We start from the raw sequence: 25144 nt of genomic DNA, 5'->3' as shown, positions 1-25144 counted from the left end.
CCCCTTTGCCCAGCCCCATACCAGTTTCAAGCCCTAAAATCCATGGCAAAGGGAATCCCACTGGGGTGAATGTGGCCTCATGACCTAGTTCCCCCCCACAAGGAGTGAAAGGCGGGGTGGGGACAAGGCCAAGGAGAGAGGTGAGGGGGCTGAGAGCAACAGCCAACCCGTGGGATCAAGTCAGTAAATATTAACCAGATGTTGAGCAACTGTTAAAAAACAGGCGCGTGTCTGATCCCACAGGCGATTAGCAGCCACGAAGCAGTGGGAGGATGAGCTTATTTTAAACCTGAAATGTTTGTTCCCCTCTCTCTGCCATGCTTATCTGCAGCCCACCAGCCGCGCAGCGACCTTTGCCCCCCTCTTGAGGGGGGCTCCAGGGAACAGGGAAAACACTACATAAAATACCACTCCTCCAAACGCTGCGCAGAGGAATTCGTTCATCGGCGTCCCAATGGCGAGCATTCGAGCCGTGCGCAGCCCTTCCCAAACTTATCCTCATTCGCTAGGGGCATTATGGTAGGGTCTGGAAGTCCCTTTGCTCTAGGGACCCGAGACAGGCCCTGTGACAAAGACCTAAACAGAGAAAAGGGTGGGAGGGGAGTAACTTACCACGATCCCCCAGCAGCAGAGCCAGGCCTGGAACCCAGAGTCCCAGGTGCTGGTCTACAATACCAGGCTACAATGTCTTCTCAGAGATGCTGAGCCTCCACCCTTGCCGCTGATGTAGCTGGGACATCATCATCCTGCACTCAGCCTGCTGCAGGCTGTATGCTCAGGTGGGATCTCTCCTCGGGATACGCGAGACTCATGGCAGCACTGGTGCAATCACCTCCCATTGGCAGCGGACCAGTGTGAGAGCAGCACTGGGGGCTTTGGGAAGACCGGGAATGGGAGAGCAGCACATACCACACCAGACCCCTGAGATCCAGGGTGAGGGACCCATGCTGCCCCTGAGCAGACAGGTAAAGTCAGTATGATAAAGGGTATTTATGAAGGTGGAGAAACTGGGACAATGGCCCAGACAACAACACAAGGATACCCCCTTACAACCAGCCAGGGGAAATACCACCGCCCCCCTACACACACACTGCGGCTTCATGCCCATAATACTCGAGTCGCGAGGACCTGCTGACCTAGAAACCTGAAATATTTACTAGTGTTGTGACCGAGGCTGGAACCGGGGGAATCCCAGCCGAAAGCAGGATCTTATTACAGACAAGCCAGGAAGCAGCGAGGAGGAATCCTACCAGCATGGCGAGCGGCCCGCAGACAGTGAGCCAGAACTCAGCTGGTGTTTGTCTAGATGCTCTTGGAATAACTTGCTAGCTGTCCCTGAAGGGGAGGGGGGGAGTTAAACCTCTGCCAGCTACCTTGCTCCAGCTGGCCACAGGAGGGTAGGCAGCTGCTCAGAAGGAGACACTCAAACTATGAGTGAGGTGTTAATTGGTCTAATTGAAGCACCTGTAACTCTCCATAAACAACCCCCACCCCAGCCAAACAGCTAGAGCCTTTGAAACAGTGCCAGCCATGGCTTTGTAACTTCTCATGCAGGAGATGGCCTGGACTCTCCCTGTACTCCTAGGACATCTAGTCAGCCCCCTGCCTGGCCACAGCACCTTCCAGCTTGAGGGCTCAGAGCTCTTCATGGACGTGAAGCCTCATAACTCCCCAGGGAGGTAGGTTGCGGTTAGTGGCATCATCTCCAGCTACAGAAAGTGAAGTGCAGAGAGGAAGTGACTTGCTCCACTTGTTTGGGGGAAGAGCTGGAACAGAACTGAGGACACTTGTCTCTTTCTCTAGCTTTAACCACTGGGCTATGCAAAACCTCCAGAGAAGAGACTGGAACCTGAGTCCTCCATCTCAGACCCCTAACCCAGGGGTTCTCAACCTTTTTCTTTCTGAGCACTCTTTTCCCCCTTCCCCCATGCTATAAAGACACTATGGCCCAGCTGTGCCATAATAACTGGTTTTCTGCATAGGGCCCCCTGCAAAGTTACTTTGCCTCAGCTTCGGCTTCAGCCCGGGATGGTGGGACTCAGGGCCCTGGGCTTCAGCCCCATGTGGTGGGGCTTTGGCTTTCTGCCCTAGGCCCCAGCAAGTCTAATGCTGGCCCTGCTTGGGGGGCACTGTCCTAACCTATGTGCTCTATTTTTTCCTATATATATATTTGGGGGTTGGGAAGGCAGAGGTGGCCTGATACATCAGAAAGGAAACAGTCAGAGCAGGTTGGAATATCTGTCCACATTCTCCACTAGTTGTATTCTGTGCAATTCTACCAAAATCCAGGAGGGTGTGAAGAGCTGGGCAGATTTGACCCAGACATTCTTAAAGGGAAAGGGCTGCAGCTGCTCCTGTGTAAGCCAACTGCAGAAGCACAAACTATTCCCCAAACTATGGATTTAAAATATACTGGCTAACTTCCCGAAGGAGAGAGGGTTAAGGGCTGAACAGCCAATGCCAGCAGCTGAGACTGGCCGACAGGGGATGGAGCATTCAGAATTGCCCTGTTCTGTTCATTCCCTCTGAAGCACCTGGCACTGGCCAATGTCAGAGGCAGGGTACTGGTCTAGCTGGACTGTTGCTGTGACCCAGCTGCCCGGTCTTATAACTGAATGGGAGGCAAGCTTCTAGGAGCGCTGCACCCTTGTGTAGCTTCTCTCCCCTGGCACTAGAGGTGGAACATGAATCCCCGGGGGGGCTCGGTTCGATCTGGGAGGATTTTAAAAATCAGGGGAAGGAGACGATAAATTCCGACATGGAGAGGGGCAGGGAAGGGTATTCAAAGTGCTTTGAGATCCTGTCATGGAGGCTGCAGGTGGGGCTGGCTGCTCGTAGATCTCAGGGGGTGACACAGGCTGGCCTGGCTAAAACCTCCCGACTGGCATTGAAAGGGGCAAAAACTCAACCAAGCTCCAGCCGGAGGGCTGGGAGGGGGGCTTCCCCCAGGGCAGCTGATTCCATCGTTGTTCTCTCGGGGGGGGGGGGATCTTGCCCCCCCGGGGGCTCCCTGAAGGGGTTCCCCCCCAGACCCCATGCTGCGCCGCGCGGTTCAGGCCATTTGTAGAACAATAGTAAAAGTTTCTATTAATACCCGGTCCCGCTCGCCAGCGAAAGCAGCAGCGGCAGGCCCAGCCCGGGCGCTGAGAAAGGGATTCCCTCTGACGTCCTCTGCTAGGATACCAAACAAACACAGCAAAGACAAGACCATATATGGCTAAGTGCGTCACAGGAACTCCAACTGGGCGGGGCTAGGGATCCCCTCCTCTTTGGCCCCTCAAATCGCCCCTTTCCCCGGGGGGCAGCGGGGTGCCCGGCTCAGGGGGACCTCAGGCAGGCCAGGGTAAGGGCTTGGCTGAGTTTGGGGCCCTGGGGTGGCTCCTGGGCCTGGTTTTGGGGGCGTGGGGAGGACTCTTCCTGGTTACGTCAGGAGGGGGCCGGCCCCTCTTGCATAAATACGGAGAGGCTCCGAGCGTGGTTCATTCATAAGTTGCGAGGGGAGCCGGAGCTTCTCTGCCTAACGGGGAGACTGTGCCACCTGCACGGGACAGGGCTCCAGGGGACCCCAGCGACTCCCCCACACCCCTGCTTTGTGGGGCTTGGGCCTGCGAAGACGCCGCATCGCCTCTGGATTGTGCTACCTTGGGGGTGGTTGTTGGATTATTTCGGGGGGTCGGTGTTTGAAGTTACCCCACTAGCTGCGAAGGGGCTTTGGACCCCCCCCTTCCCCGCGGATGCGGCTTTGAGGGGAGAAGACGCGTGGAGCAGGAGTCTCGGAAGCCGGGAGTCTTCTCGCCCTCCCCAGCGCAGCTTCCACGGCCGGAGCCCAGCGGCAGGGAGCTGGAGGGGGGCTGCTGAGCCGCGGCCCGCGGAGCTCGTGTCCCTGCGCACCCCGGGGGCGATGCTGCTTTGCCGGTGAAGGCGGAAGAGGGGGAAACGCCGGGCCCCGCTGCCCTGCCGGCGCGGAGCGGCTCGCACCCCGCGCCTGCCGGATTCCGCCGCTCGCAAAAGGGACTTTGCCGCCACTTCGCTTCTAGTCTAACCGGCTCCCCCTGCCCCGGGGTCGCAGCCTCCCCTACACCAGCCTTGGCTTCCAGGCGCCCCCAGCGTGGCCACAGGCTTCCCCCTGTGCCCAGGGAGATGTATCAGGGCTTCCCCGGAGACTACGACTCCGCCTCCCGGTGCAGCTCGTCCCCTTCGGCAGAGTCCCAGTACCTGTCCTCGGTGGATTCTTTCGGGAGCCCCACGGGCGCCGCCCCCTCGCAGGTAAGGGAACGGGGGTGGCTGGGGGGAGCTCCTTGGGGAGCTGCTGGGGAGATGGGGTGGGGTGTTGTGGGATAGTAAACAGCGATCGGGGGGTGTACCCGAGAGGTCCGGCTTAACGATGGTGCTGGTATGGGGGGGGGGTGATGGGGCCCAAGGACGTATGAGATATGGTAGCCGCGGTGCCCAGGGACGCGTGGGGGAGGGGGAGGCGATGGTGCCCAGGGATGTAGGGGGCATGGTACCCAGAGTGCCCAGGAGGCGATGATACTTGGGTGTGTGTGGAGAAGCCATGGTACCCGGGGGACTCAGGGCTGTGGGGGGGAGACGATGCTGGGGGGGGGTGCGTGGAGAAACCATAGTACCAGGGGACCCAGGGATGCGGGGGGCATGGTACTGGGGGGGCAGGGATGCCGGGAGCGATGGTACCGGGGGGTGGAGAAGCTATGGAACCAGGGGTGCCTAGGGATGTGGGGGGCATGGCGGGAGCGATGGTACTGGGGGGAGTGGAGAAGCTATGGGGCCCGGGACGGCCAAGCATGCGGGGTACCTGTCCTGGGGAAGCCCTGTCCTCTCTCCAGTCCGCGTTCCGAACTCCCCCGCGTTACCCGCCTGGCCGGGAGGGGGGGGTGGAACGTGGGGAGAGGGGGGCGGGGTTGTGCGTAACGTGTGACGCGCTGGAACCCTCCGCGCTGACGTGAGGCACGCACGGCGCTTTCCTCCGCCCCCTCTGGCGCGCGGGTTATTTTGGAACGCGGGGGCCGCCTCCGTTGCTAAGGGGCGGGTGGGAGAATCGAGCCCTCTGATTGGCCTGGCAGGCCACGCCTCCTTGTTGGGGGGGGAAGAGGAGCAGAAGCTGGCCCCTGTGCAGCCCATAATAATCTCCCTGGGTTCGGCTGTGGGGGGGGTGCCCCCCCAGTGTGTGTGGGGGGCAGGTTCCCCCCCGGCTGGCTGGTGATAAATCTGGGGGAGCTGCTGGCTTCACCCCTTGTTTGATGCGGGGGGGGGGGGGTCGGTGATGGCCCCGAGCTGTGGTGACCAGAATGCTGGGCACGCAATGGAGAGCCCCCCCCCAGTCCTTTGGGGTTGTGGGGACAAGGGGCTCCCTGCCCGGGATTCCCTTCCTGCACTGGTGTCAGTGACCCCACCAGGCATGGGCAGGGACAGCCCCTTTCTGCAAGGGTGGGGGGAGGGGGGGCTCACCTGCCTGGCCAGCAAACCCCGGGCACCAGGAAGCCCCCAGGCATGAGGGCAGCTGGTAATGTCACGTCCCCTGTCAGAAGGGAGCTGGCTGGAAAACTTGCAGCCTGTGGGGAGTGGGCCATGTCTCTAAGCAATCCCCATTCCCGTCCCACTAATGCCTCGCCCACTGCGTGGATCTCTGCGTTACTGCCAGGGCTCAGGTTGGGGAAGGAATCCCACCAGCAGATCCCAAAGATGGGCCCAGCAGGGACAGGAGTGTTATATTTAGGCTTGTGCTGACCCTGGCGCTCTGAGGCCTGAAAAAGACCAAAGTCTGGGACTGCAAATAAAGGTCTCTTCTGCTCCAAAAAAAGGCAGCCCCCGCTGCTTCCTCCAACCTGCGTGTGAGACGCGCACAAAGCCCCTCTTCTGAGACAAGGGAGGGGAGCTCATGTCGGCTCTGCCGGAGCCTGACCTGCCTTCTCTGCAGAGCCATTTATAGCTGGGCCCTTTGGTCCGGTAACCTACAATAAACTAATTCAGGAGCCGGGGCTACTTGTGCAAATGGGGCACGGAGCCATTTGCTTCTAGTTTGGTAGCTGAGCACCTGATCCAAGGTGCCAGCAGGGAATGGGTCCGGTGGGTCTCAGTCCAGTTCCTTCTGCCCAGGTGCCCACATTAAGCTGCCCCCTGACTGTTGCTAACTGCTCCCCCCCTTTGGCTCTCCTGGACGGGATGGGTCCCAGTGATTGAATTCGGCACTCCTCGGGGGCAGGGCAGAGGGACATCAGTACAGTGCAGCGTTTAGGCAATGCTTACATGTCTCGGGGCTGGCAATTCAACTCTCCAGCAGCCATCATGAGGGCAGAGGAATGTGAAACCCGCTGCACGGCTTTGGTCGTGTCAGGCCTGACCGTGTGTCATGGCACGTGCTGACTGGCAGATGGGCCTGCAGGTGGGCTAGGGCGCACCCTCCCCGTGCTGGGTCATGGCTAGGGGGCCTCTGGATTACTGGGAGGGAGGGGGACTCTCTAACACCCCATCTCTGGGAGGCTGGCGGTAGTGGGCACTGGTTCCCAGAGGCTGGGATTGGGGGAGATGTGTCCATGCCATGCTCTTGCCCATCCCCTGACCACTTTCTGTGTCCTTGTGTTTCAGGAGTGCAGTGGCCTCGGGGAGATGCCCGGCTCCTTCGTGCCCACAGTCACTGCCATAACGACTAGCCAGGACCTGCAGTGGTTGGTGCAGCCCACACTGATCTCTTCCATGGCCCAGTCGCAGCCTCAGGGCCAACAGATGTCTCACCAGCAGCAGCCGCCACCCCCTGCAGTGGACCCCTATGATCTGCCTGGGACCAGCTATGCCACCCCGGGGATGGGCGCCTACAGCGCTGGCCCCTCAACAGCCGGAGCCGCCGCCCCATCGCCCCGCTCTGCTCGGGCTCGGCCCCGGAGGACACGGGAGGAAACGGTGAGCTGGGCGGACTTGGGGGACATTCTTCTTCTGTCGAACTTCCTCTGGGGCATCAGCAACGAGGTTACTAACTCATCACTTACCCCCTCACTGTTCCCCCCGGGAACCTGGCATCTGAGTGCCTGGTTAGTGGGAACCGCACCCAGCCATGTAGGGCACCCACGCCACCAGCTCAGCTCCTCGGCCTGCATGGCAGGGCTGAGTGGGCATGGGAGGGGGCAGCATGATTTTAAGGGGGAGGGGTGGCTTCCAGTCCCAATGCAAGATGCCTGGGGGCTGCCCCAGGCAGAGTGATGTGGCTGGTAGTCTGGCTCAGCTGTGCCCCCAAGATGGGGAGAAGCTACAGGACTCCGTCCCCAGCTGGCATAACCCAGTGATTTCTGCTGCTCTGACACAGGCTGCAGGGCCTTAGCGATTGGGGTATGGCTATGGAGTGTACAGTCCACGGCCCCCTGGGAACGAGAGCTGGTCTCCCCCAGTGGCTGTCTAGCAGCTGAGAGTTTGGTGTGGTTCCTAGCCAGACTGCTATCCCCATGGTGGGAGGGGAAGGAAGGGGGCCACAGACTGCACTGGCGCATAGGCAGAGCTCCCCATAACATGGGGCTGAGAGAGGCCCTGAACACAGAGAGGTGGGGCTGGGCTATCTGGCTGTGCTGCATGAGAGGGTAGGTGGGGAGGGCCCTGGGCCGGAGCCCCTGGCTGACCAGCCCCCTCGGTTCTTGCAGCTGACGCCAGAGGAGGAGGAGAAGCGACGCGTCCGCAGGGAGAGGAACAAACTGGCAGCGGCCAAGTGCCGGAACCGGCGCCGGGAGCTGACGGACCGACTCCAGGCGGTGAGTGCTCACGGGGCCCCTTCCCATGGCTCCCTGCACCCCCAGCCGTGGCTCTGATGCCGCACGCAGCACAGATGCATGGTGGTGCTAGCGGTGAGCTCGCTCCCTGCCCGTGCCCAGAGCAGCAGTGGTGGCTCCCTGTTCTGGTGCCGCAGCTGTCTGGGTGCTAGCATGGCAGCTTGGGGCGAGCGCTTGGGGAAGGTGGGCGTCTTCCAGGGCCCTTTGCTGTGGGGGGTGGCAGTCTGGTGGGGGTGGGGCACAGTCTAGGCCTGCCACCTCCGAGGTACATAAAGCAGGACATCCAGGATGATCCTGAGCCTGGCCAGCTGGTTCCCCAGGGCAGCTACCTCCCGAAAGGGATGGTCCTGGGAATAGCTGAGTGGGTGGCACCTTTAGCTCAGTCTCCCCGATAACACAGAACAGCTCCTTGAAGTGGCAGGCGTGGCACTGCCAGTGCTGGGCGCATCGTGCTGCTGCTTGTGCACCCCGTGCATCTCTCACTTGCCGGCCCCAGGGAGGGGAGCTGTGCCAGGGACGGGGGTAATAGTGTGGTGGGGAGGCGGAAGGAAGGTTCCTGAGTCTGGAATTGACGCTTCGCTGGGTCTACAGTAGCAATGCACTCTGTGACCCGGGGGTTGGCTGCAAAGGGGTGGCTTGGGGCCCGTAGTCCTGTTCTTCCTGGCCCCGCTAACCCTGGCTCCCGCTCCCCTCCAGGAGACAGACCAGCTGGAAGAAGAGAAGGCAGGGCTGGAGTCCGAGATCGCCGAGCTGCAGAAGGAGAAAGAGCGCCTGGAATTTGTCCTTGTAGCTCACAAACCTGGCTGCAAAATCCCTTACGAGGACATGCCCGAGCTGGGCGGCCAGCCCGGCCCGTCGGCTGAGGTGAGCTCTCTGGGGGTGCCCGTCAAGGACGACCCGTTCGGGCCAGCTGCCTACCCGTCTGTGCCCCTCCACTACCAGCAGAGCCTTGGCGTGCCGGCGCCGGGTGCGGCGGGCCCAGCGGAGGTAGCGTTTTCTAGTTCTTACTTTACACATGGTGAGCCGCTGAGCGACCCGTACCCTGTTAACCCTTCATATACATCTTCGTTTGTGTTCACCTACCCAGAGGGATCTACCTGCGGAGCCACACACCAGCGGAACAGCAGCAGCGACCAGTCCTCGGACTCCTTGAATTCTCCCTCGCTACTCGCTTTGTGAAACATAAACCAAACAAAGCCAATCAAACCCCCACATGCAAACGGGGTGTGTGTGGGGGGACACGCTGCAAACTGCCAGCCTGCAGCCGCACTGCCCGTGTGTGCCGTTAGCTAACTGAGGGGACGGCGCGGGGGACCCCTCCCTACCCCCTCCCTTGCTGACACTTTGGGGGACTTTTGGTTTTAATCTGGCTGGAGGAGCAGAAAGCTTTTTGGCACCGCCGCTTTGAGCCGGGATGGATTGTGGAGCTGGGCCTGGCTCACGGGGGCTGAGCCTCGTCTGTCTGTGGGCTAGTCTGACCCGGCTGGGGGCAGCAGATTGTGCGGCGTCCCTTCCCCCACCACCTACTGTGAGCAGCTGACCAAGGGATGGGACCTTGTGGGGAGCAGGCTGGGGGTTGGTTCCCCCCCTCCCCCATTGACTCACTTCCAAAATACCCCCCCCCCCACTCTGCATCTTGTGGCTCCTGGCTGCCCCCCTGCAGGAGTGTGGCTCTGCCTGGGCTGAGGGCAGCTGTGGAGCACTGAGGCAGGAGCCCATGTCCCCAGCTGCCTCCGCTCTTGCTCTGAGGAGCTCTGTGGCTACAGCAGGGGGGCACCGGCTCCTTCCCTGTGGGGCTGAGCCAGAGCCCCCTGGCCTGGGCTGGGCAGGAGCTCGGCCTAGTGCTGCCTTGGTCTGTCCGATCCGCCCTGCCCCTCGGTCTCTGCCCTTGCTCGGCTCTCCCGGTGGGGGAGCTGGGGAGTGCGGCTGCAATGTCAGGAGGTGGCCTGGGGCCCGTCCGTCCCCCTGAGATACTGTGAACGGCCCCCACCCCCTGTACAGCCCCTGCTTTCGCTGCTGTTGAGAGCACATGGTGTGCGTGTCCCCCAGCCCCCACAGGCTGCAGCCCCACCACCCCTAAACTGGCCCATGTGGGGGCTGAGCCCTCCCTTCTGGTGACTTTTACCCCATCATTACATCCCCCGGGGGGCTCTTTGCTGCCATCATGACCCCCCCCATGGGAAGCCCATGTTCCATTGACCCCCGAAGCCTCCAACAGCAAGGGCCTTATAATGCCATGGGAAAGACACCAGGTGCCACTGTGCCCCACTGCAGGCCTTGTGGGGCTGCGAGACCATGCACAGGCCAGAGAGCCCATCCCTGCTGGCGGCTTTAAGCCCTGGGCCTCAACTCCAGGAGGTGGGGTCCCTCTTGCTCCTCGGGGCCCTGTGCCCAGCCTGCCCCGGCCTCTCCTGCTGGGGGAAGAGTGGCAGCGCTGGCTCTCCTCCAGTTCAACCCTGGGGGGGGATCTCCCTGGGCTCGCTGAGCAGGGGCTGCCCTGCCGTCCCCTGTAGCTAGCGTCCCCGCGTGTGTAGACCTGCCGCCGCTTTGGGCCGTGCCGTCCGCCCCGTCGTCGCCAGCGCGTCGAGCGGGAGAGCCGTGTTGCTTCTATCGCCGGGGCCTGCGCCGGGCCAGCCGCCGCGTGCCGTGTTCCGTACCCTCGTGACCAAGCTTTGCCCGTGTTTCGCTTTGTTCTGAGCGCTGGAGGGGGGGTTTGCTGCGGCGTTTTGCGTCTGGGACAGCGCTGGGGGATGGGGAGAGTTTAGGTTTTTTTTAATGATTATTTTCCTGTGCTGTATTTTGTGACTTGTGTTTATTGGGCGGCTGGGGGGGCCCGTGGCAATGCCCAGCGCCCCTCCCAGCCTGCGCTGACTCCTCTGCAAAGTGGCCAATAAAAACAGCTTTGAACATGCACCGTTTTTATTCACCCCGGGTCTGTTTGTTGAGCCAGGCCCAATGCAGGTCGTGTCACCGCTGCGTCTGCTTGGCATTCTCCTCCCCTCAGTGCCTGTCACCCGCGGGGCAGGGGACCCTGCCCTGAGAGCCCCAGCGGTGGTTTCTGGGGTGCCGGATGGTAGCAGCTCCCCTGTGGCTGGCGGGAGCGGGGAGAGAGCACCTGGCCCTTCTCTCAGGGGTCACAGGCTTTCTCTGAGTGTTGATCCTCCCCCTAGGTGTTAGCACGTGGTGGTGTTGGGCCCAGCTCCCTGCACGGTGGGTCGAGTATCCCGCAGCCTCGGCTCCGCAGGGAGGGACACCTCCCCCAGTGGCAGTGCAGCCCGGGAAGTTGAGCCCCTCCGCAGGGCCTGGGGCTGCGCCCCTGTGCCCTTCCCTGCCTGTTGTAGGGGTGATCAGTGTAGCAGGGTTAGGGTGAGCTTGGGGCTGGGCCTGGGCCAGTGCATTTGGCCTGGTCTCTGGCCCTTGTACCCACAGGTGCAGTCCTGGTTCAGGCAGCTGCCCCATTCAGCTTCCTGGGGCGGGGGGTGTCTCCCAGCCCAGGCCCTACTCCTCACTCCCCTTACAGGGCAGGGGGGCAGCTGGCTGGCCCCACCTCTGTCTCCTGGCCCCACCTCTGTCTCCTAGTCCCTTCCCTAAGGGAAGCTCCCCTTCCGGCTCAGGGTGCAGGCCCTGGGTGCTGCAGCAAGGCCCCCTTAATCAACTGCCTGCTGAGCCCTGCCTGCTGCTCCAGAAGGCTCCAAGCTGCGTTGGGGCAAGAACTGGGCTCAACTAGCTCCAGCTAGGCTGAGCACAGGGCTGGCACCCTGGGGTGGCAGCGCCCAGGAGGGGCTGGGCTGCAGGAGGTTCTGCAGAGAAAGGCCCCCAGCTCCTGATCAGGGGTAATTAAAAAGCCAACCCCTGACTGCAGCAGACTTACCCAGCACAGGCGGCCCTCACTGAGGGGGTGGCCCCCTTGGGTCGGCCCCACAGCAGGCACTGAACTTTCCCTCCGCACCTGGTGCTGGGGAGCCCGATGCTGCACCCTGGCGTCCAGCTCGGGCAGGTGCATTGTAAAGATGATGCAGGAAAAGGGAGGAGGGTGCAGCACCCACCCCAGAACTGCTGCCAGGGTGGGGCCGGCGCTCCTGGGGGCTGGCCGAGCATGAGGTGACTGGAGCCGTGTCAAAACACTTTTAGCTGATGCTGGGGACGCTGGGATTAGAGTTCAGGCCAGGGGTGGAAGTTGACTAACCCCTGGAATGATTTCCCCCCCGCCCCTCCACACTCTTCAGGCCAAGGGGCCTCAAACTTTTGTCAGGGCAAAACCTGCGCCGACTTCTCCCGGGCGAGCACGGGCTGCGTCGTTACACTTTGTTGATTACAAATTGCAGCAAACCCCTTTCCCTGGGAATTTTTCCTCTTTTAAATCTTGAAATGCAGGTGTTTCCAGCTGGTCCCTAGTGCCCAGCAAAGAACAGCACCCAGAGCCCCCTGGCGCTGGCACCCTGCTGCCAGCTCTGCCTGGCCGGAAGATGGTTCCGCCAATGTGGGGTAGGCAGGAGATCAGCCCAGACTAGACATTTTGCTGCTGTGGGCTGTCGTCTTTGTGCATCTCAGGGGTTCCCTGCCTCCCCCTAACAAGCTCCCTCACATTGCATGCTATTTGAGGGACTCCCTGCAACCCTCTCCCCCAAATCTTTCCCTTGCAAGAGGCTCTGCTTGCCCATCTTCCTGCCTCTTGCTGGGCCAGGGGTTGTGTTCCCCCCTCATTCTCCCTTGCTCTCAACTTAGCAACACCCATGGCTGAGGCTCCATGAGTGGCCCCGTTCCTGCTCCCAGGCTGGGGGTTCTGTCCACCCCCCTGTTCTCGCCTTTCCCCTTGTGACAGAGGTTGTGTGCCTCTCCTTCCCCCCTTCCCAAGGAGGCCTGTGTGGGGCTCTGTTATGGAGTCCCTGGGTGCTGCTCTGGAACTGCTCCCTACAAAGCCCATCAGGGCTCTGGTGAAGTCTCCTCTCCCTTGGAGCAGACTGTCTTCAGGGCAAGCAGCTCGCACCACTTCACCTTCCTGGGTCGGACCTTGGAGCATTCAGCATATGCCCCTCTGTGTGCTTCCCACAGCGAGTCCGCCCGGGCAGGGTCCTGGGGAAGCCAGAGGCTCCTGCACGCACCCCCACTTCACAGTCAGACGTGACTCTCAGCCAGCCAGTAAAATGGGTTTATTAGATGACAGGAACAGGCTCTAAAACAGAGCTTGTAGGTACAGAGAACGGGACCCCTCAGCCAGGTCCATTCTGGGGTCCAGCGAGCCAGACAACCCCGTCTGCCCTCACTTCCCATCCCCAGCCACTCCCAACTGAAGCCCCCTCCAGCCCCTCCTGTGCCAAAGTGGGAATGTTCCTGATGTGTTATTTGAATGCTGAGTGGGGAGTATTGACCTGGGCAGGTTGCAGGGGAGTTTTGCTGGGACTGTCTGTGTTGGGGAAGGGAGGATACCTGCACATGTAACAGGAGAACCCAGGAGGCGCGTTGGAGGCCATGTAACACCTCTGCCTGGGGAACTGGACAAAGGACACAAAGTCTGGGGGAGGAGCTGGGGGAAGGCCGGAAAGGAGACGGCTGAAGGGAGTTTCAGTTTGGAGCTGGCTGGGAAATAAAAAGGGGTGCTCTGACTAACAGGGCTGTGGCCTCTCTGGGGCACCAGCTGGACCAAACTAAAGGGGGTCGAGTTGTCTGTACCGGCAAGACCTGTTTCGGACTGTGTACCTGTCGTCTAAATAAACGTTTTGTTTTACTGGCTGGCTGGGAGTCATGGTGAATGGCAGGAAGCTGGGGGTGCAGGGCCTTGGCTCCCACACACTCCGTGGCACCTCCTTTCTGGCCTTTGTCTCTTTCCTGGGCCAGGAGGTCACCTGCTCTTTGTTCACCTTTAGCTAGTCCCTTGCAGGGGGAAGGGCCCCAGCTATTTGTTGCCAGGAGACAGCGTGTCGGCCATTTATGCACACTGGAGACTTATGAAATGTATAGGGGAAACTGAGGCACCCACACACTATTCAGAGGAAACATTAAGGACAGTCCCACTTCGTCACAGGCTCATTTCCCCCTTCCCCGATTGCAGGGGCTGTGTACATGCCCCATTCCTACCTGCCCCCAATCTCCTCCTACATATTTGTTATTTCTCTTCTGCCTGCCTGTGGCAGGGGGCAGAAACTGTAGAGACGGGCCGAGATGAGACAGGGTGTTATGCTGAGAGGCGTTAATGGGGCCAGGGGGCCAGGGGGCCAGTGGTTCCCCTAAGGACCATTCTGGTGTCTTACCGAGTATCCCAGCCCCTTTTCCTTTCTGGTGTTACCGGATCATGACCTCCCACGTGCCTCGCACGCTGCGCCTGGGGTACCACGTGGAGAACAGAGTGGTTTCCTCTGTGGGGCAGAACCATGTTCTGGGCCTGCCTCAAGGGAGGGACCCCCCATAGCAGGCCCTCAGGGGACCCCGCTATAGACCATGGCAGAGCAGCCTGAGGTGGTGAATCAGCTAATCAAGGGTTCCAAGTGTCTCTCATTTTCTTCCTTTCGGTTTTGCAATTTCCCCCAAATCCATGGGGTTGTGCCCATTGCTGCCTAGGACTCTGATGCTTGTGCAGTCATTCCGGCTGGACAGGCACAGGGATGCTGCTGAGACATGGGCAGGGCCGGCCCAAGCTTGGCCAATGGTCCCTCCTGGCATTGACCTCTCTGAACCCAGACCCAGCCAGGCTGGGCACCTGCTCTCCTCACGCAGGGGCCTGGAAGGTGTCAGTGCCCAGAGGGCTAAGCCAGGGCCCCACATCCTGCACTGAGGGCCTGCTCACAGGCTCTTTCTTTGTCATCAGGGGCATCTGGCCTGGAGATGGGACCCTGGACTAGGGGGTCGGAGCCAGACCCGCAAGTCCCCAGAGCACTGGTTCCCCGTCCTGTCGGGTACAGGCAGCCCGCTCCCCAGCACAAATGGGTACAGGCTGCCCCCTGGTGGCAGCGGTGCAGATCTGCAGCCAGGGTCCCTAGTTAGGGGAGCCCCAGAATGATGGACTGGGGCGCTGTGGGAGAGGAAGTGGGGGGACAGCTGCCTAGGGGCTCTGGATTTATCCCCACATGTCCCGGGAGCTGTCTATGTTCACCCTCATTTGTTGACACAAGTTCCAGAAGGCCCCAGAGTGTGAGAGTAACAGAGAATTTTGTGCGGGTGACACCACGGGCTAGTGACAGTGAAGGCGGCGGCCAGATGTTATTTCTGCCAGTGGGACTCCTGGAATAGCCATTGCAACGTGCCAGAAATGGCAGCAGACAGCCAGGGCAGTGGGCTAGGAAGTCCCAGCAAGAGCTGGGCTGTGACTTCACAGGCCCTAAGAAGCAAATGCACTTAGTCATGGTTGGGGCTTACTCTCCGTGGCCGGCCGCAGGGCACGTGAGAGCGACCTCTCCCAGATCTCATCTCCTTAGACCAGAGGCCCTGAGCGCACTCCGCGGTGAAAAGCCCACCACAGACACCGCCTAGGTTGGCGAGATCAAAGGGGAGGCAATGAAGAGGCCCATCGATCAGCCGTTACCAGGCCCAAGCGAGGGCTGTGGGAGGCAACCCCTGAAGTTAGTGCAGGTGGTGACAGGTTTTGTTGGCTAGAGGAGGTGGCTGAGGGAGGGGAGGGAGCTGCGGGGGGAGATCGACACAGTACAGCTAAGGAACAGCAGCCAGAGAGCAGGTGTCAGTTTCTCTCCCTGGCAGTGACCACTGATTGCAGCAAAATTGAGGACCTCCCATAAGGCTGCTGAACTTGTGATTTTTGTTAATGGCTTTAGTTAACTGAGGAATGTACAGGGGAGAGGTGAGGCAAATTGAAACCTGTAGTCAACTAGCGATCTATCACTGTAGCACCTCAGGGTTTCCCTGGCCCCTGCAGGGTACAGGGTTCTTCCCAGCTCTATATAAAAGTCTGTGATCTAGGCCTAGCAGCAACTGGTCTTGCAGAGGGCCAGCCTAGAGTAAGGGGAGTGGGATGAATTTGGGCCTCGCTGCCTTAGGGAGCAGCCTGTTTTGTCTCTCTCTGGTTTTGATCCTTTATCCTTCTGAATTCGAAGAAATTAAGTCATGTCACATTACAACCTTCCAGCCAGAGGACTGAGGTTTGTGTCTCACTTCTCTGGGTGCGCACCATAAACATAACACTTTTGATTCCTATCCATGGGCACAAACCCACTGGTGAAAGTTGTGCACCTTTAGAGGGCTGTATCTCAGGAACCCATTGGTGAAACAACCCCAAACTCGCATCACTGTCTTATTCCACACTCCCATGAAGCGGCACATCAAATGTCAAGGCAATCCGAGCAACTCTACAGCATTTTGACCACTTACAGGATTCAAGCTTTAAATAGAAAACTGGTCTACAATGGATTTAACAGTCCACTGTACTCAGTCCCTTCCCACCCAATGAGTAGCAGAACCACATGGGTGGGTAAACTGAGTCACGCATAAGAAAAGTATTACAAACATTGCACCCTTCCCCACAGGGCTGGAGCTGGAGACTGTGTGAATTTTAAGAGGTGCCCCAGACATTTGAACCCAGTGCTTGGCAGAGGGATTATGCCACAACACCACATGAACAATGGCACAGTCTTCGTCCTGTCTTGAGCCTACATATTATGGCACCTTCCCACTTCCTGACCCATTCCCAGGGGCTGATGCCATCTCTTGGGGCAGAGGTCAAGGTGTATTGGGGGACGTTGTATTTCCTGGATTTTGGAGGGTTAAGTTTAGCGCCTCTCCACATTCTGGATGGGCACGAGATGCCGCTGGGCGACCTGACGACTGCGTGAACCAAGCTCTGCCCCCTGGTTCTATCCCCAGCTGCGCCTGGAGTGACTTTGTTTAACCTCATTGTTCTGTTTGTGGCTTGTACTTGCCTGGAGTCCTGGCCGTGGCTGCTAAGAACAAGGCGTGAAGTCTGTGGAGGTCTCACTTAACAGGCATTGGGGTGAGAATTGAACTCATGGGCTCCCCAGTTAGGAAACTCCCCCTCCTCGGCACAGAGTCTGGTTGTCTATGGGCAGAAGGGACTGGGAGCGAACACAGGTGCTCTCGCTCTCCTAGTCCTCTTGGCTGCAGACAACAACCCATTGTTCTCTGCAAACACCAGCCCCTTGCATCACCCAAGGTGTCGACAGCTGCAAGTTCCTCGCCTTCCTGTTGATGTGTTTAAACTCAGCAGCTCTTTCCCCCCAGCTGATTGTTGTCTGCGTTAGCAGCTGTCGAGCAATAGGCCCAGCTCAGATCCCAGGCTCCTTTGGGTGGGACTGGCTGGGGGACTTGGGTGCCTTGCCCAGGACAAGGGATGTGGCCTAAGCCTTGCCCTCCAAGTGGAGCCGGTGCTCCCCCCATTAGGGCTTTTAGCCAGTGGTCGGGCACTTGCCTGCTCCTGGCCTGGCTGGCCCGGGAGAGACTGAAGGTGTGCTTCACCCTGTGCCCAGGTAGCAGGGGACCCAGACAAGCCCTGCTTCCCGCAGGCCAGGCAAGGAATTGGCCGTGGACCTCCCACCCGCTGGGTGAATGCCCCAACTCCTGGGTCACATGGCACCATCCCCTCTTCCTCCTCCTCTGGCTGTGTGGGGCAGGTTCAGACGTGCTCTGAGCCCAGGGCAACAGCTGGGGGTGGGGGTAAATCCCATGGATGTGTCAGGCACTGAGCTGCTACAACTTACCCAGCTGAGCCCCTGTCCAGCACTGTGGGGATGTTAAGGGGGAAAATTCGGGGCCGGGGGAGTTTAGGCGCCTCCAGGGCTCAGCGGCACCTGAGAAGGGGTTTTGTGGGTGCCCAGCGGCGCTTTGGTGTTGGACGTAGGCTCCTAAAGTGTGAGCTGTGGCCACAAGGGAGCCCAGGGGAGGTAGGAGCCCTGCACGGAGACACTGTGTGTCCATCCCGGCTGCATCAAACCGACGCTGCCAATTCAGCCGCCAGGCAGGTGTCCCTCTGCCTCATCCTTCACCATGGGCCTGATCTCATTGCCCCAGAACACGTGAGCCATGGGCCCTTCCCTGACACGAGCAGCCTGCCTGAAAGGGGTTCCTGGCCCCCCTGGCTCAGCCGCCTCGCACCCAGTATGTGTCAGCAGCTGGCTTGGGGAGAAGAGGAACCGCCCACTTCGGGAGATGCAGGTGTCTGTGCCGGGAGCTGCACAGGTGGGTTTAGAGCAGGGAACTGTTGGGAAAACAGTCGGTGGCATGGTGGATTGTCCGTCACTGGCCGTTTGTAAATGAAAATGGGATGTTTTTCGAACAGATCGGCCTGAGAAGTCATCGCGGGGCAGGTCTCTAACCTGGGTGATACAGGGGGCCAGATGAGCAGAGCCCAATGGGCCCTTCTGGCCTGGGAATCTATGAAACGGGACATAGAGGAAGTCAGGGACAGCCTGTCTCAGGGCGGCGCAGCTCCAGATCTGGAGTCCAAGTGGCCGAGAAGGGATACGGCGGCAGGGGATGGAGCACAGCGGGACACTCTCTTGGGCAGGGGTCCTCAACCTTTTTTTTCTGAGGCCCCCCCAACATGCTGTAAAAGCTCCACAGCCCACCAGTGTCACAACAACTATTTTTCTGCATATCAAAGCCAGGGTCAGCATGACAGGGCAGCAAGTGGGCAATTGCCCGGGGCCCCACGCCACAGGGATCCCCACAAAGGTCAGGCTTCAGCTTCAGCCCCAGGTGGCAGGGCTGGGAGCCCTGGGCTTCAGCCCCCCACAGCGGGGCTTGAGCTTTCTGCCCTGGGCCCCCATGAGTCTAACACTGGCCCTGCTTGGTGGCCCCCCCTTAAACCTGCTCGTGGTCCCCTAGGGGGCCCAGACCCCTGTTTGAGAACCGCTGCACTAGAGGACCCAGCAGAGGACTCATGGGCAGAGCTAAAGGACCCATGACTCCTGCCCCACGCGGGGGTGTCATTCCTAGAGGGGATCGTTCCAAAGGGCTGGGGCCTGTCCAGCAGCTGTACGGCAGGTGTGGAATCCCACAAGGTTATTTACAGCTGCCCAGCTGGTCCTCCGCTGGTGACACATTGGGGCCAAGAGCAGGAGTGCTGGCATGGGGGCGGGGTGGGGGGGGGTTCCACCCAGGCAGCATGTCCTAGTGGATAGAGACCTGACCTGGGAGGCAGGAGAGCTGGGTGCTATTCCTGGCTCCGCTGCTGGCCTAGGGGGTGATGACCCCCTCTCTGCCTCAGTTTCTCCACTGTACAATGGAGATCATGATACTGACCTACTCTGTAAAGTGCTTTGAGATCAACGGCTGGAAAGTGCTACCGAAGGGCTGTTATGATTATTACTATTCACTGCAGAGAAAGGGAGCCGTGGTTAATACAGGCACAAAGCCATCTGCCCCCTGCGCTGTCAGGGCCGGGCGGGGGGCTCGTGCCTAAAGGAAACACACACAGAAATCCACCCCCAGGCCATGGTTCTCTGTCAGACAGATGCCCTGATCCCTCATTTTGAACTCTCCTTTTGAACCCTTCCTGGATGAAGGGAGACGACAGGCCAGCTCCTACCGGGTGATCCCCGGGGGGCTGAGCACCTATAGCACCCACTGCATCCCCAGTGCCCCAGGAGAGGAGGCTGGTGCCACTTGCCTGGTGCCTGCAGTGCCACTCTGAGCGCCGGGGGCAGCCCAGGGGCAGCCTGGCTGAGTTTCCTCATCCAAGCAAAATACAGCAGGGGGCTGAGAAGAAGGGGGGCTGGTCTGGTCTGGAGGCAGGGCGCTGGGCTGATGCCCCGGACACCTGGGTCTATTCCCAGCTTACTCCTCCCCTGCCCTGCCCTTCCAGTGGACCCTGGCCAAGTCTCCAGTCCGCAACTCCCAGCTGTGCCAGAGAGAATATCATAGAAACATCTGGCTGGAAGCATCCTCTAGAGACCACCTAGTCCCTCTGCCCGCTGAGCCACCCAGCCCAGCCCAGTGCCCGGCGCTGGGCAGGTCCCAGGCCTGGCCCAACCCTCCTGGCAGCAGCGGCTGGGCTGGGAGCTGCACTCGGGACTGTGACCACTAGAGGGCACTGCTGTCTCCTGCATGGCTCGAGTGGAGTGGAGTGTCCAGCAGTGGGCCCAGCTCAGATCCCAGGCTCCTTTGGGTGGGACTGGCTGGGGGACGTGGGTGCCCTGCCCCCGGGTGCAATCCATGGGGAGAGAGATGCCAGCCAATGGGCTCTGCCTGCGCCAACCAATGGGAGAGGCCCAGGACAGGGAGTGTGGCCTAAGCCGTGCCCTCCAAGTGGAGCCAGTGCTCCCCCCATTAGGGCTTTTAGCCAGTAGTGGGGCACTTGCCTGCTCCTGGCCTGGCTAGCCCAGGAGAGAGGGGAGGCTCTTCAAAGAAGACAGAGAGACGGGGTGGGAGGACGGTGCCAGGGTTGGACAGGCCCTGGGGGGGGGCTCACTCAATTTCTGAGACCAGAGGGCTGGAGCTGACGCCAGACAGACCCTGACCCAAGAGAGGGCGAGGAGCCCTGCTGGGCTGCTGCTGGGCCTGCCGAGATCCCAACTTGGGGGCGCTGAAGGGGGGGCTCTGGGGATCCCAGCTTGGAGGGGGAGGAGGGGGCGCTGGAGTGGGGCTTTGGATATTCCAGCCTGCAGCGGCTCCAGGCAGTCTGGACAGACCCATCTGGAGAAGCGCCCAACTGGCTGGGCACTGGGCACAAGCCAGAGCTGATCCCACCCCCTGTGCCAAGCAAAACAACAGCCTCCAGCCTCCACCCTGGCTCTGCCAGTGCCCCTCACTCCCGACCCACAGCCTTCTTCTCTCTGAGACTTGGACTCCCTCATCCGCCAGCTCTGCCAGGGCCCCTCAGTCCTGACCTGCTGCCCCCTGCTAGCCCAGCCCTGGTGTCTCTCCTGAGAGGAGATGGACACAAATGCCAGTTTGTTCTGTGGTTTTGTGTTCTTTGCAAACAACCATCCGTGACCTGAGTCTCATCCAGCTCTCTGGGGCAAGCTGGCCTCCCCCCATCTCTGAGCACCCTCAGCCTCAGCAAGGAGGGGTCAGACAGGGACAGAAAACAGCCCCCATCCCCACCCAGTGGCAAGAGCTGGCCTGCTGCTCCAGCCCACGCTGGGCTGAGCCAGTGCCAGGGCCTTGACGTGCTCCCGTTCACGGGCTCAGGGTGAAGAGCCCTTGGCTCCATGCAAGCGCCCTTGCCAGGGCCCAGCCCTGGGCCCATCCTGCTGCCTTTGGTGGTGTCAGGCCCCCAGCACGTCCCCTGGCTCTGATGGGGCAAAGCTAGACTCAATGTGCGGCCCCTTTACACAGTCAGTGGCTCGCAGTGCCATAGGGTCTGGGTGAGAGGGTGGGACTTTACTCTAGCTGCGGCCACAGCTGCAAGCCCTGCCCCCAACACCTGGCCCTGGATGAACACTGAGGATGATCTGCCATCACTAGGGTTCAGAGTGAACAACCCATAAGCACCCTCTGCTGCTGTGTCAGGTGGTCTCTGACTGCAGGCCCAGGCAGGTGGCCGCTGCCTGGCCTTGGTCCAGGAACTTGCAGCCCTGAGAAGCTGACTGCCGCTGCCTCCTGCTTCTCTGCATGCCCCACTCCTGCCCTGCCCCCACTGCCTTTGCTCCTGTCATGCACCCAGCACATGCTAGCCAGGCTTGACACTAATGCCTAGTGCATGGGGAGGATAAGAGCCTACTACAGCTCCTGCTGGGTGGAGTCTCTCCTTCAGCTCCCGTGGCAGGGGCCTGTGCAGTGGGGCTGGCCTGGCTCGGGGGGGGGGGGACCCACACCCAGATCCTTGTGAGTGACATGGGGCTGTGCATGTGAAATGAACATGCTGGGTCCAGGAGTCTGCCAAGCAGCCAAGGTCCAGGGGCTATTTCACCCCACCCACCCCTGTGCCAGGCCCAGCGCCCTGAGGGGCACAGAGCCTGGCCTTCGGGAGCCTCTGGGGGAGGGGCGGCAGGCTGGGATGGAACCTGGCAAGTGAAGGGTTAACATCCTTACTGCTTAACTGGGCAAAAAGCCCCTCAAACAGCCTTGGGTGAGCAGGGGGTCAGCTGGGTGGTGGTTCTGTTTCCCCATCTGCCAGTCGTAGGGCTTCTGGGGCAGGCCTCCAATGTGAACCCAGGTGTCCGGGGTGCCCCCTAGTCCCAGGCCTGCCTCAGGCTCCAGGCTGCCCTGGCTCCCAGGGGGTTGTTTACCCAGAAGGAAGCCAGGCTGGAGCCTGCGGTGTCGGCGTTTTCCTGTGTCCCAGGCAGCGGCCGCCGTGTCCACAACAGGCAGGGAGACAGACACAGCAGGGCTGTGGGAGCGGCTCAGGGCTGGGCTCCCCAGGAAGCAGGGGGTGCTGCCACCCCCCAGCTCAGGAACCCATCTGGGGGGGACTAGCTAAGCTGCCCATATCCAGCCATTGATACAGAGCCCCCAGTGCTGCCCCTCTCTCCCAAGGTGCCTGGGTATCACTACCAGAAGGATTGGGCTGCACCAGGTGCCTCCTGCCCTGCCCCAGATCCACATTAGCTCAGCAATCCCTAGGGCCCCACCCCATCCACAACCCTCCCTCCCTCCCCATACACACTCCTCTAACCCTCCATCTCCGTACACACCCCTCCATCCACCCACTCTACCTATCTGTCCATCCATCCATCCCCATCCATACCCTTCCCTCCCTACAACCCCATACACACACCTCCATCCACCCACTCTACCTATCTGTCCATCCATCCATCCCCATCCATACCCTTCCCTCCCTACATCCCCATACACACACCTCCATCCACCCACACCCCTCTACCTATCTGTCCATCCATCCATCCCCATCCATACCCTTCCCTCCCTACATCCCCATACACACCCCTCCATCCACCCACACCCCTCTACCTATCTGTCCATCCATTCATCCCCATCCATACCCCTCCCTCCCTCCTTCCATCCCCATACACATCCCTCTATCAAATCCCTCCAGCCCTGTACACACCCCTCCTTCCTTCCATCCTAGAAACACCCCTCCATCCATCCATCCCCCCCACACCCCTCCATCCATCCCTGTACACATCTATCTATCTATCTATTCCCACAAACCTCCCCTCTCTCTCTCTCCTCCCCCCACCCCCACCCTGCTACCCTCTCTGTAGCCCTGGAGCAAAACGCAGCCTCCCCGGTGGGAGTTGCTTCCCCTGTAAACAGCAGGGCTGAGGCCAGAGAGGAAGCAAGGAGGGCCCAGGTCTCTGGCTGCCCTTCCATTCCCCGGGCAGGGGTGAGCCTGGTGTGGGGTCAGGCCAGGGGAAATGCCACCCCCCCTTCCCCCGCATGAGGCTGCCACTTTGAGGAGAGAAGCTGCTTCACCTCTGGGCAAAGCAGCCAGTTGGCAAGGCCAGGGGCTGGGGGGGAGGTGGGGGAAAGGGCCAATCCCGGCCCGGCCCGGCCCCCCCACCCACTCGCCAGCCTGCCGTTCAGCCACAGGGGGCACACTGCTGAGGCAGCCTGGCCACGGGCGGGTGTGGCACTGCTGAGGGCGAGGCGCTGAGGGCCCAGGGGGAGGCGCTGCTGAGGCCTGTGACGTTGCGCTCCGTATCAGTCTATGACAATATGCTAATGAGTGTGAATGTAATGTAACTGGAATATGCTTCATGCAAAAGGTCTCTTGTAAGATATCACCCCAAAGCTTATCATCTATGGCGTGTGGTCATGCTATTTGTATGTATCGTTCTTGTATCTGAAACTAGAAATCTGAAATCTAGCTCCGAGGGCCTAATGTAATTATGCAAAGTGTGGGCCATTAATGGTGGTTTGGAATCTTGCTGGTTCCCATCAGCCGGGACAATAGGTTGTAAATGGCTCTGTTTTACTTGCAAGTCTTCCCGTGAGTTAGGGAGGCTTGGGGGTCTCGCAGGACCTTGTGACCATGTCCCTGGTACTGGAATCCATCTCAAACCTGGTGGGGACCCAGAAAGACGAAAGATTTGCACCTTGTTGCCAAAGCTATATACGCGCGTGGAACAGAACAAAGGAGGCTGCAGTCATGAGAAATCCCCTAGCTACCATCTGAGATGGAGCAAGGGCTGTACCAGGGGAAAGGATTGGGCCCAGACTAGGAAGGAGTCTAGTCTGGGAAAGAAGCTTGTTGCATCATCTGAGGGTGAGATTTCATCTGTAATCAGTTTCGTAATGTATTAGGCTTAGACTTGAGTGTTTTTGTTTTATTTTGCTTGGTAACTTACTTTGTTCTGTCTGTTACTACTTGGAACCACTTAAATCCTTAATAAATCCTATACTTAATTAAATCACTTTTGCTTATTAATTGACCCAGAGAAAGTAATTAACACTGGGGAGTGGGGACAACTGTGCATAGCTCTCTATCAGTGTTATAGAGGGTGGACAATTTATGAGTTTACCCTGTATAAGCTTTATACAAAGTAAGATGGATTTATTTGGGGTTTGGACCCCATTGGGGACTGGGTATCTGGGTGCTGGAGACAGGAGTACCTGCTAAGTGGTTTTCAGTTAAAGCTTGCAGCTTTGGGGGATGTGGTTCAGACCTGGCTCTGTGTTGCAGCAGGCTAGCATGTCTGGCTTCACAAGGCAGGGTTCTGAAGACCCAAGCTGGCAGAGAAAATGGGCTCAGAGATAGACTCAGCACATCAGGTGGCAGCTCCCAAGGGGGTTTCTGTGACCCAACCCATTACAAGGACGACTCTGGGTGACCCTGACTAAGGCTGAGGGATCCCCTGGTTCTGCACTTGCTGCGTGGCCCCGTCCTGGGGGCTCCTTGCCATCATTGGCTTCTTGGTCCCAGCACAACCCCCTGGGGCCTGGACTGGGAGCACCCATTCTGTGGGGGCTGGGACAGACGGTGAGTGGGGTGAGGGGACTGGCCTGGGGCCAGGGCTGCTCTGGGCTTCCAGGCACAGGGACGGATTCAGACGTCCAGGAATAACCCTGTGCCTTGTTTACACTGTGCGTGACCCCAACCCTTTGCATTAACGTCACATCAGCCTTTGCCTCCGGCATTTCTCAGAGCCAGGCGGCCTCCCAGGGGAACAGCCCTGCTCTCCCCAGCCATTCCCACGCCGGCCCCACTCCCCAGGGGCCAGCCTGCTGGACCGGAAGGGAGTAGCCCTCTGGAAACGTGCCATGGCACCATCTCCTGCAAGGGGCGCCCCACAGAGGCCAAGCTTGTGGGGCAGATTACTCTGGGGACGGTGTCCCCAAAGGATTCCAGGGGTCTCAGCCCATCCCTCCTTTCCCAGCAGCCGAGCCTTTGACCCCCCCCCATCAGCATCTCCCAGTGCCTGGGTGATTCTCCCCCCAGCCCAGGTGGGGGTATGACACTCACTCCACCCCTCACCGTTGGGCTGGGCGGTGGGGCGGTTGCAGCCACAGGGGTGGGGGTGTCAGGCCTGGCACCGGACACAGCTGGGCTGGATGAGTGGCCAGTGGCAGAG

At 60.0% G+C, this 25144-nt stretch overlaps 1 protein-coding gene across 2 annotated transcripts; it reads left to right on the top strand.

Moving 5' to 3' along the window:
• Window positions 1-4002: 4002 nt before the first annotated feature.
• On the top strand, window positions 4003-10652 carry FOSB (FosB proto-oncogene, AP-1 transcription factor subunit). Of its 2 annotated transcripts, XM_050927845.1 has the most exons (5): window positions 4003-4266; window positions 6604-6915; window positions 7644-7751; window positions 8466-8633; window positions 8857-10652. In XM_050927845.1, exons 1-5 carry the CDS (start codon window positions 4141-4143, stop codon window positions 8920-8922), a joined length of 780 nt encoding a protein of 259 aa, XP_050783802.1. In that variant the 5' UTR covers window positions 4003-4140; the 3' UTR covers window positions 8923-10652. The 2 variants fall into 2 exon arrangements, with proteins under 2 accessions (XP_050783802.1, XP_050783801.1); XM_050927844.1 differs by having other exon boundaries at window positions 8466-10652.
• The last annotated feature ends 14492 nt before the right edge of the window (window positions 10653-25144 follow it).

Source organism: Gopherus flavomarginatus, chromosome 18 (genome assembly GCF_025201925.1).
Source record: "Gopherus flavomarginatus isolate rGopFla2 chromosome 18, rGopFla2.mat.asm, whole genome shotgun sequence".
In the NCBI taxonomy this organism is placed as follows: domain Eukaryota; kingdom Metazoa; phylum Chordata; order Testudines; family Testudinidae; genus Gopherus; species Gopherus flavomarginatus.
This window is presented reverse-complemented; position numbering and strand designations above follow the sequence as displayed.

Excerpts from the sequence above, each read along its gene's own strand:
- FOSB (XM_050927844.1), top strand. The coding sequence starts at position 4,141 with ATGTATCAGGGCTTCCCCGGAGACTACGACTCCGCCTCCCGGTGCAGC. Across the intron at positions 4,267-6,603 it reads CGGGCGCCGCCCCCTCGCAG|GAGTGCAGTGGCCTCGGGGA; the intron begins GTAAGGGAACGG and ends CTTGTGTTTCAG. Across the intron at positions 7,752-8,465 it reads TGACGGACCGACTCCAGGCG|GAGACAGACCAGCTGGAAGA; the intron begins GTGAGTGCTCAC and ends GCTCCCCTCCAG.